Source organism: Gekko japonicus, unplaced genomic scaffold (genome assembly GCF_001447785.1).
Source record: "Gekko japonicus isolate JY-2015 unplaced genomic scaffold, Gekko_japonicus_V1.1 scaffold1424, whole genome shotgun sequence".
Lineage (NCBI taxonomy): Eukaryota > Metazoa > Chordata > Lepidosauria > Squamata > Gekkonidae > Gekko > Gekko japonicus.
Genome location: NW_015173173.1, coordinates 355,268 through 368,153, shown reverse-complemented (window position 1 = coordinate 368,153; position 12,886 = coordinate 355,268). Strand labels below are relative to the sequence as shown.

Sequence of the window (12,886 nt, the reverse complement as noted above, 5' to 3'; positions counted from 1 at the left end):
TCTCTATGGACACTGCAGCAATTTAAATAGAAAAGTTGACACACAATTAAAAAAAAAGATCCAAGCAGAGTTCGTTTTGTTTCAATGGATTGATCTTGTTGGGTGTTTCTGCTTGATCTGTGAAATGGGAAGAATTTGATACCATGGAAGCCTGTGTGCTTTTGGCACCAGAAGCTTGAAAGAGGATGAAACGCATACTTTTTTTACTGCAGACTTTTGAAATGCACTGAGTGATGGCATCTCCTTAAAAGTGTATGCTATGGAAACAAATGAATACTGCAACACTCAACGGTGAAGTCTGTAAATGAAAGAAACTACCAGCATTTTAGGGCTGGCACAGAAGTAGTGAAGAAGGACTTGAGGGGGAGAGCAGAGTTTTAAGTCTCAGTGGCTTTGCCAGATGCTGAAATCTCCACGTACAGTCCTGAACATGCCTATGCCAGTGAAAAATTAAAGTTAGATGTTGATCAAGAGAAGCAGCCAATCCCTGTAATTTTAACTGTGCTTTCTACCTTCACAGTCTGCACTGTTACTGAGGTATTGGCATCACTGGGAAACATTCTCTGTTCCATCTGTTCCGCATTAACAGGAGTTGGCTTTGGGAATATGAAGCTTATTGGCACATCAGTGGTAATCTCTTCTGGGGGGTTTTAGCGTGGCAATGTTGCTACTGTTTTTCTCCAAGAGCTATTATATTAAAGGAAAATTATGTGAGTCTCAGGATTTTAAAAATTACTAGATTCCGTGTTAAGTAAATTCTTCCTTTCCTGGCATAGTTCCTGTTACATATGCATTGAAATTAGTTACTGGAGGGTGGTGGAAATAGGCAGTCTTCTTTAATCCAATCCGTGGTGGCTCCAGTTTGAGCTTAGTTATAGCCAATAATGCTCCAAACATCTTAGAAGAATCTTTTTATATTTAAAAAGTAATATTGCAACTTCAAAAATAAACATTGGCAATTCCAAACAAAGAGAATCATTAATAGCCCATTCATTCAAAGGCTTTCCAGCCAGCTGCAATTAAGGCTCTTTCCGGCTGATTTCTAAAAAAAAAAAAAAATTGATTGTAAGCAACAAAATTGTGCTATTACTGGCACTGTCTCAGTACTATAATGCAACCAGCCATCAAATTAAAAAAAAAATTAAAGATTCCTGATATAGTGGGGTGGGGAGGGGTATTCTTTCCTGCTTTTATAGCTTTTTCTTTTTTAAACAAGTGCTCAAATGCCGAGGTAGCATATTGGGACAATGACAAGTCATTTCAAAATTAGTTAAAAAAAATGATGGGAGCAAAGTTAGGAATGCTGCATGTATTGTCCAATAAGTGCTTATGGCTGTCATAATCACATTCTGCACAGCAGTAGCATTAGATGCTGTGCTGGGGGAGAGAACATATTAACAATCAGTAGCACAACATTCTGTTTTCAGTGCTAGGAAAATGAGGTGTTCCTATGACACAAGCATTTCCACAAGTGAAGACATTTGAATCCTACCCAACAAATTAGCAACAATTATACTATTGGTGAGTTCTAAACTGATTATCTGAAAGGTCCTGCCTCTTATTCTTTCAAACATACAGATAGTGAAACTTTATTCCTTTTTCCAACCGTGAAAGTGATAATCGCTTAACTTGCATGAATTACATTGGGCTGTTTCCAGCCATTCCATACTGCCAAATTTGAAACCCTCTCTAACTTAAGAGGTTCTTCCTCCAACAGAAGAGTTGCTTGTTGAATGAGATACATCAGACTAGAGGAAGGCTTCAGTCTTTGCTGAACATGCTGGCTGGATATACCCCATCATTTGCCTTTTCTCAACAATTCACGAATGGGGAGTATGAAGATTTGCATGGAGAGTGTGTGACAGTGTAACATTTGCAGTAGAATTTCCCTCTCCTTTCCCGCTTAAGTGACTGGACAGGGAAAGGATGCCTTGAAGCTGCCATGGCTTTTAAAGCAGCTCTTTTTTCTTATTCATTTAGTGCATTCCAGGACCTCATGAAGATTCTTTCCTTTGCTCTTCTCTCTCCCCCCACCCAGAAGTGCCAGTATCTAAGCCACGGCTTCTGGCCTGGGAGTGGGTGGCATTAGTGCCTTGCTTTTCCACCTGTCTTCTTCCTCCTGCTCATCTTCCTCCTGCTCATCTTCCTCCTGTATCTCTTCATCAGCCGGTCCCCGGATTTGTACAGGTTCATTTGGTGGCGGTTTGTATCCATTTTCTGTATCTCTAAATATTTGGTACAGAAGTCAATTTCAGTTAGTTATGGCTTTTTATTAAACACTTATGGGCAGTGACTCAGCACAATAGAATTGAAACTCAGTCATTATTTCAGAGTTTTTGCAGTCTGAACTAAATCCTGTGCTGAAATGTGACAGTTTGGTGTGTGTGGGGGAATTGGGGGATGGGTATTTCAATGGTGTTTTTGATTCTAGAGCCAGTTTACTGGTCCTTCATATAAACAATTGTCTGAGGGCATCTTTAATATGCAGTATTCCCAGTAAAGGGGGGGGGGGCTATTTACACTCTTGTGCATTTCTTATTTACATCCATTCTTGAACAACTGTTTATAAAAGACAAGAGATACTGTTAAGTAAAGCTTGAATGAATTGTTAACCAACATGGCCTTCATTGTATAGGTTTCATTGTTTGTAGAACTACACGTGTATTATTTATTGCAGTTTTTTCTTTATTCTTGATTATAGTTTGGATCCAGCTGAACATTTCTGCAGGTGGAAAGGATTTCCCTGTAGCCCAAAAGGCCCCTCAGAGTGCTGTTTCCGTTTCCCAAGAGCAGCAAGAGGGGGAGATGAGCAAGTTGTGCTCCATGGGTGGCCGTCCTGACTGCCTGCAGGAATTTTCATCTGGATCCAAGTGCAGGATTGGTTTTGCTCTCATCTAAACATTCTGTAAATTTCAATTCTTACCATTTTGATATCTGTCATTTAACAGGTATACCTTTGGCATAAAATACTGCATAAACATATCACAGCCATGACTTGCAAAGGGGCAAAGCAAAGAATTAGTTGGTGTGGTTTCTTTGAAAATCTATCTCTAATGTGAGAATTATTCCTGCATTTATGAAAACTATCACATAAACAGATCAATGAAGTCCCAAAATTACTTTCACATTTCATTGATCTGTCTAAAGATAACAGTTGCATGTTACTACTTCCACATCTGAAGACTGAGTAATCATTGCATATGTGCAAAAGTAGATACTAAATTTTCTTCAGGTTTGTGCCAATGCAGCAACATATGAACTGGCTTTTAGTCAATGGACTAGGGAAACAGTTCATACGCCAGTATGGTACACAGAGAGAGATGACTCTGAAACACTGGGTAAAGGAAATACTAAAAACCGTAAGTTTTTAGTTTATTCTCCAGAACCCCATACTATACTAAGGCAAGAGCTGGAAAGACTGAACATATGGCACAGCCTTAGTCAGACCATTGGCTTGTCTACCTAAGTGCTGTCTACTCTGTCCAGCAGCATCTCCAGAGGTCTTTCACATACCCTAGAATCAACCCAATCTTTGTAATGAAAGATATCAGAGATTTAACTTGGGAGCTCTTGCATGCAAAGCCTATCTACGGTATTCACCTATCTACAGCAAGAACTCTAGCTCTTTCATCATTAACTCTTTCTTGTAATCTGTTTCTGAAGACTGTAGCTTTATCTCACACTAGTAACTTTTGAGTGGAGTATGCTATCCTTGAAAGAATGCCATGTGGACTTACTACCGTAGTATACAGCATGAACTGCTACACAGAGCTACCATAACATTAGGTAAAGGTAAAGGTTCCCTTGCTCGAAAGCCAGTCGAATCCGACTCTAGGGTTGTGGTGCTCATCTCCGTTTCAAAGCCAGCGCTGTCCGAAGAAATTTCCGTTGTCATGTGGCCGGCATGACTAAACACCAAGGCGCATGGAACGCTGTTACCTTCCCACTGAAGTGGTACCTATTTATCTACTTGCAATTTCTTGCTTTCGAACTGCTAGGTTGGCAGAAGCTGGAACTAGAGATGGGAGCTCACTCCATCATGCGGCAACTTGGGTCTCGAACTGCTGAACTACTGACCTTCCACAGCCTGCAGTTCAGCGTCTTAACCACTTGAGCCACCGCAGGTCCACCATAACATTACCTCATCTTAAATCTACATGCTTAAGGATATGTTGTAAGTACTTCCTACATTATGGTTGATGGAACAATGAAGGAAAGGGGATTGGTACATATAATATGTGAGCACATTTGGCCTCACCACCCAAGTATTGGGATAGTAAGGTAAATACTGGGCACATTCCAACTGAGGAGAAAGATGCCTTCCTTGCTGTGCAAATAGGTTGTTAAATATTGGAAAAGTCAATGTCTGGTGTACAAACAAGAAGAGAAGAAGACCCTGCAGGGGGCAGCAAGAAGACATTTAGGATAGTGAGGTCAGTACTTTCTCTCTTTTTAAGAGTAATTCTGTGTCTGTCTCCAGATTGCTACTCTCAGGACAATTTCACCCTTCTTGGAAGTGCCGCACTCAATCTTACTCTCTCTTTCAGCTGGAGATGTAGTTAGAAATCTATCTCTGTCTCTCCTCTTACCTATCAGACAGGGGTCATTTTGTAGAAAAAGAGGTGCAGGAGCTCATTAGCATAACTTATTTGCATATGCCACACCCCCTGACATTGTCAGAAGGTGAGAGAGCTTCTACCTGAATAAGCCTTGGTCTTAAAGGTGCCACTGGACTCTGTGCATTGCTACCTATGGGGGGGGACACACACACGCAGATCTGCCCTCACAGAGAGCTTCTACCTGAATAAGCCTTGGTCTTAAAGGTGCCACTGGGCTCTTTGCATTGCTACCTATGGGGGGGGGGCATGCAGATCTGCCCTCACAGAGATCTTCTGCCTAAATAAGCCTTGGTCTTAAAGGTGCCACTGGACTCTGCATTGCTACCTATGCGGGGGGGACATGCAGATTGGAAGGGCTTTGCCGGGCTCCGCACTTTAGCGCAGGCCTGGCAAGAAGGGGTTGGGGGTTGGGAAGGGCTTTCCAGGGCCTGGAAAGGTGGGGGGGGAATCCACAACTTACCTTCTTCTTTCTCCTCCCAGCCGACTGAGGGGAGGGCTGCTGGGAGCAGGGGGTGGGGCTTGCTACATGTCCCCACCCCCTGGCTTCCTCTCTCCCGGAGCGTTGGTCCGGTGAGCTCTGGGCCGAAATGAGGCCTGCTATCAGGTATATTAATTCCTAAAGAAACCTTTATCTACTCTTTAATCAGGCTGTGCACCATTGCTGTGTTAATTACTCTGCCAACATTAAAGCCCTAATTACTTCAATGATTTTTAAGTAGCCAAGCCAAGAGGAGGACTGCAACTAGTCTTTTATTTCCAGCAATAGGAAGTGAAATGTGTGCCTTGAACATATTACTCATCTCGAATAAGCACTCTTTCTTTGCTGTTTTTTCCCCACCCACATTTCCAAGTGAAAGACACTCACGTCATCTCATAGTCCTTATCCTTCCGCTCCCTACAGCAGCAACAGTAAGCTATAATGCCAATGACAATTATTGCAGCAACAATACCGCCAATGATTCCAGCATAAAGGCCAATGTTCATGGATGCTGCAGAGAGAGAAAAAAGATTAGCACTTACTTTACAGATCGTAAACACAAACCAACTCCCCCTTTGGAAAGATGCTAGAAGAGCAAGCGACCTCTTTCACTTCTAGTCCTCTGTATTTGGGTGGTGGTGGTGGCAACTCATAGCATGATAGAACTGGCTTTAAACCAACAGTCAGTCAGAATAGGGAAACACCTAGGTGATTGGACAACATGGTTTCTTCAGAGAGCCATGCACTTTGGGTAGGTTGTCATATAGAAGGGCTGTCATATAGAGGACTAGCCTGATACCCATGCTTCGCTACAGTATTTAAGTTCCGTAAATCCAGTTATAGTACTGATGATGTGAAGTTTGAAAGGTAACATTTGTGGTAGGAATTCTAATGGAGAAGACTGTAATGTAAAGGATGAAGTGAGAGATACGTACTTTTTTTCTCTCTACCAAAGGACCTCTCTGTAGACCACAGTGGTGGCTCTGCCCTTAGGTGCTAGGATCACCAGTCTGCTTGGTGAGCTTACTCTGGAGCAGGCTCCTAGAAAGGTCCTTTACTATCTCCCCATAAACGTTCATAAACTCAATTGCCATGCTGGCTGTTATGAGAAATATCCATTCAGGAGTCTTGAATCGCTTTGTGTAACTGTCCTCAACTGTCTGCAGTCTCTTCTAACTGTGTTTTTACCTCAGAACATTTACATCCACAGCTGAGCAATCAGGGAGGTGGGTTCAAGCAGGTAGGTTTTACCTCAGAACTCTGAGCTACACGGTTGACCAATGGGGGGGGGGGGGCAAAGAGGCAGCAGCCTGCCAGGCACATGGAAAACAATTGGGGGAACACATTTTGCCCCTTTTTTACCCCCTTAGGGGTCGTGTTTCTCAGTAATCTCTTTGTACTGGGGGTTGACGTCATGGTAGGAATGCACTCCTGTTATTTTGGATTCCTTGGTGCAGGGGCTTGGCCTCTGCGGGGGGGGGGGGTTTGCAGGGCATACTCTTTTTTTTTTTTTACAAAAATGCTTCTCATTCATGTTACATTTAAGAAGTGGGGAATAACTACGTATTCAAAACAACATCCAAGCAATCAGAATCGAGCAAGTTCATATGAACCAATTTTCTAGAACCCACATTGTGAGAAGTTAAATAACCAAATACAGGAAACCACTTTTCTACAAATTTGGGGTATATTTCCATTGTGGGTGGGAGTGTGGCTAAGCTGGGCCAGCAGCATTGCTAAGGTGATCCTACTGGGGCGGCCTCCCTGATGCATTAAAATACTCTGGCCCTGCTCCTACACCTGACAAACACCCACCTGTCTGGTGTAAGGGGGGGGGGAGGATTGTGTTTAAAGGCGTCATGGAGGCTGGGCCAGCAGCAGCGCTAAGGCAATCCTGCTGAGCAAGCTTCCCTGACAGCTGTAAGCATCCCACCCCTCTCTTACACCTGACAGGCAGCTGCCTGTCCAGTGTAGGAGGGGAGAGGGAGGAGTATTGCAAGCCATTGTGGAGGCTGGGCCAGCTCCCTGATGGCTAAGCACCCTGTAACCACTGCTTCACCTGACAGACAACCGCCTGTCAGGTGTAGGAGGTGGGGGGACATGTTTGAAGCCATGGGGAGGTTGGGCCAGGAGCATTACTGCACCTCACAGGCGGTTGGCCATTCCTGATTTCCTCAATTGTCATTAGCTCTCTGCAGTCTCCTGTAGCTGTTTTTTTTTTTTACCTCAGAACACTGAGCTCTGCAGCTGACCAATCAGAAGGGGGGGGTGCCAGGGCCGGTGCCAGGCTTTTTTGCGCCCTAGGAAAGGCTAACTAGTTGCGCACCCCCACACACACACTCCGAACCAATTTTCATAAACAGATGAATTGTAGGAAAAATGAAAAGCGCAAAACTTGAAATTGCTAATTTTTTAAAAAAACTCCAACGAGGGCGAGGGCTGGTCGGTTTGGGAGGCCCCAGCTGGATGACAGGCACAACCAGCATCAGGGGCTCTACTTGGCCTCTCAGGCTACCACAAGGGCGGCTTCTCTTCACTGGGGATGGGCGGGCCCACATGAGGCCTCCCTCCCCCGCTCACCCAGGCGCAGCTTTTCTCTCGCCCGTGCTCTTCCTGCGCTCTCTCTGTGGTGCCTCCCCCATCCCCCCCGCCACTACTCCCACCATGCGTGAAACTGCCTGGCTGCGGAGGCCGCTCTTGCAGGGCCCCGACAGGAAGCTGCCACCTTCGACTGAGTCAGGCCAAGTCAGCATCGTCTGGGCAGACTGGCAGCGGCTCCGCAAGTGTTTTCCATCGCCTGCTAGCTGGTGGCCAGGGACTGAACCCAGGACCTGCTCCACAGGCCAAAGAAAGCCATGGCCCCTCCCCTCAAGGGAGCGGAGTGGAGTGGTGGAGGAAGCAACCTTCCTCTCAGGCCAAATCTTCCCATGACTTCTTGTCCGCATATTGCAAGGGATAAGAAAGTCAGTGCCGCTGACGGAGGGCCCCCTGGTGGCAGAAATAGCCAGCTAGAAGCCTCACCACAGAGCTGATGCCAAGCAGAAGTGACACGTCTGTGCATCAGTGAGCAGTGTCAGCAAAGCATATGCATCTGCAGGACACATCAAGTGATGCAACACTCCATCCTGGTTTCAGCAGCCGCGGCCCAGCGGGAGAGACCACCCACCCGACTAAGGTGTTGTCCCACCCACGTTGTGAATTGTTTTGTGCCAAGCTGCCCTATTTATTGCCCACCCAGAAAAGGCTTCTTCCGTTTCTCACGGTGGGCGGAAGGAGTCTTTACAGTTCATCTGCAAGGCCACCCTGCCCTGCTTCAGGATCCACTGGCTGACCCACGGCAGCTGGAACAGCTTTGGATTTCAAGACCTGCCCTGTTGAAAGGTTTTACTTGGGGTGGGTGGCCGTGTGGCCTGAAGCAGCAGAACAAAGTCAGAGTCTCCTCCAGGTGCCTTTTAAGACCAACCGCGTTTTATTTTGGGTATAAGCATTTGTGTGCATGCACACTTCAGCAGCTACACTGAAATGTTCTTCAGATACATATACCTAAGGCTCAAAGAAGTCTGTTTTAATATATCTGCACATGAACGTTTGTATCCAGAGTTAAACTTGGCTGGTCTTAAAGGTGCCACTCTGAACTCAGAAATTCTCAGTCAAAGGGGGTTCGCTTTTGCAATCAGTTTACTGGCTGGGTGGTTCTCGGATATCTGAGTCCCCACAAGAAAGGTGGACTACTGCAAAGGGAAAGAACCGTACATCGTCCAGGAGGGGGAAGAAGGGCCCTCACGCTCCCCCCACCCTTCACTTCCCACCTGGATCCGGGCTCGTTTTCTCCGCCAGCAAAACAGCGTGCCCCAGAAGAAACTGGGAGGCAGGAGGGAGGGCTGTGTGTCTGTCACAGTTGCAGTCCATTCCCTGCCATTGGCAATGAGCCTGCCAAGAAGGGCAGGGGAGGGTCCCTGCCAGCTGTCCCTCCCTGTGCATGGCACCGGGGCTCCTCATGGGGCAGAGGTCACAGCCGAGGGATCCAATCCCTTCCTCCTCTTTCCCCGGTGTTCTCCCTCACAGTCACAGACGCCCAGTCTGCTGCTGGTGCTCCCGAGAGCTGGCCACTTGCCGAGGAGCCAAGGAACCCTACCTTGCAGCATCTCTTTATCAGCTTCACAGCAGCCACCCTAATGCTGATGATTGTCAGTTCTGTGCTCCTCTGAGGTCTGCGCCCTAGGCAGCCGCCTAACTTGGCCTAATGATAGCACCAGCCCTGGGGTGCAAGGAGGCAATGGAGGAGCACGTTTTACCCCTTTTGACCCCCTTTGGGGTCGAATTTTTTTAAATCCCTTCGTAGTGAGCATCTACATCACGGTAGGAGTGCTTTCTCCAAATTTTCTGTTTCTGTGTCCAGGGGTTTGGCCTGGACATTGATTTTATGGTGAGGGGACTTTCTTTTATATATATAGATGGTGTGGAATTGTTTTTTGTAGCCCCAGAAGGTTGGACCAGAACCAACAGGTTGAAATTAAATCAGAAGAGGTACAACTTTAGGAAGAACTCCCTGACAGAACAGTTCCTCAGTGGAACAGACTTCCTTGGGAGGTGGTGGGCTCTCCTCCTTTGGAGGTTTTAAAAAAGAGGCTAGATGGCCATCTGATGGCAAAGCTGATTCTCTGAACTTAGGCAGATCATGAGAGCAGAAGTTTGAATTTATACCCCACCCTTCACTACTGAAGGAGTCTCAGAGTGGCTTACAATCTCCTTTCCTTTCCCTGCCCCACAACGGACACCCTGTGAGGAAGGTGGGGCTGAGAGAGCTCTTTCAAGGACTGCTCTTGAGAGAACAGCTCCGAGAGAACTGTGACTGACCCAAGGTCACACCAGCAGCTGTATGTGGAGGAGTGGGGAATCAAACCTGGTTCTCACAGATTAGAGTCCACACTCCTAATCACTACACCAAAGAGGGAGGGAAGGAGGGGTTGCATCAGTGCTTAGTTCTCATGGCCCTTTCTTACACGCCCAGAGAAATGCTGATTGCCACTTTGGAGTCAGGAAGTAATTTTTCTCCAGGCCAGTTTGGCCAGGGGTCCTGGAGATTTTTTGTCATCCTCTGGGCGTGGAACAGGGGGTCACTGGGGGGGGGGGTTAGATATTTGTGAATTTCCTGCGTTGTGCAGGTGGTTGGATTAGATAACCCTTGAGGTCCCTTCCAACTCTGTGATTCCATGAAAATAGTATTCTTGCTTGAGAGCCACCTGTCAGTCTCAGGCTGTGGGCCAAAACAGATGCAACAGAGGTTACTTATCTCCATCAGTCTGCAAAACGTTAATTGCACTAATGCACAACTACAATTCACACTAGTGCCATGTGGGAAAGGGAGAGGGCATATAACCCTTCTGTGCCCACTCAGTTTCATATACTGAAATTTGGATGTGTCCTTTTAAAACTGGAGAGCCTGACTTTGATTTGTAAAACTGAACAAAGAGTGAATGGTTAAATTCCCTCCTTCCTTCCCATGCAGCCTTGCTCTGAATTGTGGTTCTATGCAAGCAACTGACTTTTCACAGGCTGATGGAAAGCCATGATCACACTGTACATCCATTTTGGCCATCATCAGCTAGAACCTTGCAATTAAGTAAAGTGACAAAACCGTTATCAGAGTGATAAATATGGGTATGAGGGGACTTCAAGCTTTTTGTCTTGTCATTTAGCTGCTTAGTCTCTTACGAGGTGAAATGGAAACAGTCATGTTACAGGAATTCTTTCCAACAGAGTTGGTGGAAGTGCAGATATAGAAGCCAGAGGTGTCTGCAGAAATGTTCTTCAGAGTCAACAATCCCTCTGTAGTAAAAGAGAAACCATAAAAGATCATCAACAGACAGCAGGTGCAAGTGCATTGCTCATGTTTGTCACAAGAGCACAAAGCATGGATGATGATTTCATGCCATACATGGGAATTACATTTTACAAACTGAAAAATTTGTACAGGGACTCAGTGCTGTTATCCAGTTGCTGCATTTGTTGGCATCAGTCAGTCAAAACGTAATCCATAATTATGAGAGCAAAAATAGCCCTAATCACAGCCTGTGATTTAAGAGAACAGTTCCAGTGCTGCTATTTGGTTTATAAACTGATTTCTTGTCTCATTTTTATACATACACACTCTGTCTCTCGTCATAGTAGCTACTGAGATAGCTTTCAAACATTTATTAAGACAACAATAACTGATAACTAATCTCAGTTATGCAGAGCAACTGCATAGTTTATTGACATCCACTAATAATAAAACCAACAATAATTAAATGTTGAAGTCATTAAAATCAACATTAAAACCTGCAAAGGTGGGGTATAAAATTGCCTGATCACAACCAAGTCAAAACGAAAAATGTTGGGGGGAAATCAACAGAATAGTCAACAAAAGCCTGAGTAAAAAGATGTGTTTTTGTTTGGTGCAGTTATAGCTGCAGGAAAACTCCAGAGTTGTAGAGCTACCAAAAAAAAAGACTAAAAGCCACCAACATGCTCTCAGAAAGCAGAGAAGTAGAAGATCTTAATTGACAGACAGGCTTATATGGAAGCAAGCAGTCCTTTAAATAACTAGGTCCAAGAATGTTTAGGACTTTAAATGTAACACTTAATTTCAAAAAGCTGCTAACAGGTTAGCATTGTCACAGTTTTCCCTGCCTAATGGGGGCAAGATGCTTTAAAAACACAATTCTTTGACCAATTAAATGAGCAGCAATACAAATATAGATGTTTATGAGAAGTTACAATGAAAGGCATAAGAGCTTACTACTTTCCCAAGCATAAACCCTTCTAAGACTTGGGCCTGGTCTTTACATGTAGGAAAATGAAGCTGTAGATTCTGAGGTAGTAGAATGAATGTCAGGTTGTGGATGATGGATTCCTGTCCTTATTCACATTAACAAAAATCCTCCCTACAAATAAAAAAATAGCAGAAAGGGTTCTGGCCTGCCCTTTTGACTGCTGTGCCAAATTTCTGTTTGCCTGGTATTTTTAACATAGATGAGCACTCAAAACTGTGATTACCCGGTTGGTTGGAAGTTACAGCTTAAACATCATTTTATAATGCTGAGCCTTGATTCTCATAATACTGAGACACACTGGACACATAGAGGGCTGGATGGATGTCATGCATTTGTATGCGTGTATGTAAAGACTCATGCTCACTGACCCAAAGTGGTATTCAAAACTGTGAGGTTCTTTCACAGATAGTTACGACATCTTGAAAACCAGAAGAGTCTGAAAATGGGGAATTTGTCTACCTAAAAAATATGCAACATGAAGAAGAGAAGAAGAAGAGATTGGATTTATACCCCGCCCTTCACTACCCAAAGGTGTCTCAGTGCGGCTAACAAACTCCTTTCCCTTCCCCTCCCCACAACAGACACCCTGTGAGGTAGGTGGGGCTGAGAGAGCTCTTGACAGAAACTGCTCTTTTTCAAGAACAGCTCTTATCAGAACTACGGCTTGCCCAAGGCCATCCAGCCAGGTGCAAATGGAGGAGTGGGGAATCAAACCCTGGTTCTCCCAGATTAGAGTCCACGCACTTAACCACTACACCAAACTGGTGAAGTGTCCCTCATAACAACAACTAGTACCCCAACAAAAAATGAGCCAAACAACACATGTGTTAGCTTAAAGTGAGGTCTGAGGCCCCTTGAGATTCTGCAAGGATACACCAGGAGGTCCACAATTCAGGACAAAGGGAGAGTCCTTTGAAAAGGCAATGAGCTAATATGAAAATGGAGCGCTCTCCGCTTCTTAGTAATTGGAGAGG

General features: G+C 45.1%; 1 protein-coding gene across 1 annotated transcript in view; it reads right to left on the bottom strand.

Moving 5' to 3' along the window:
• Positions 1-922: 922 nt before the first annotated feature.
• GPA33 (glycoprotein A33) overlaps positions 923-12,886 on the bottom strand; it is a 47,382-nt gene continuing 35,418 nt past the window's right edge. Inside the window, exons 5-7 of the mRNA XM_015422553.1 lie at positions 10,813-10,926; positions 5,485-5,608; positions 923-2,225 (exon numbers count right to left, since the gene is read on the bottom strand). Of these exons, the coding sequence (XP_015278039.1) occupies positions 2,051-2,225; positions 5,485-5,608; positions 10,813-10,926 (413 nt within the window). The 3' untranslated portion in view covers positions 923-2,050. The remainder of the gene's footprint in view (positions 2,226-5,484; positions 5,609-10,812; positions 10,927-12,886) is intronic.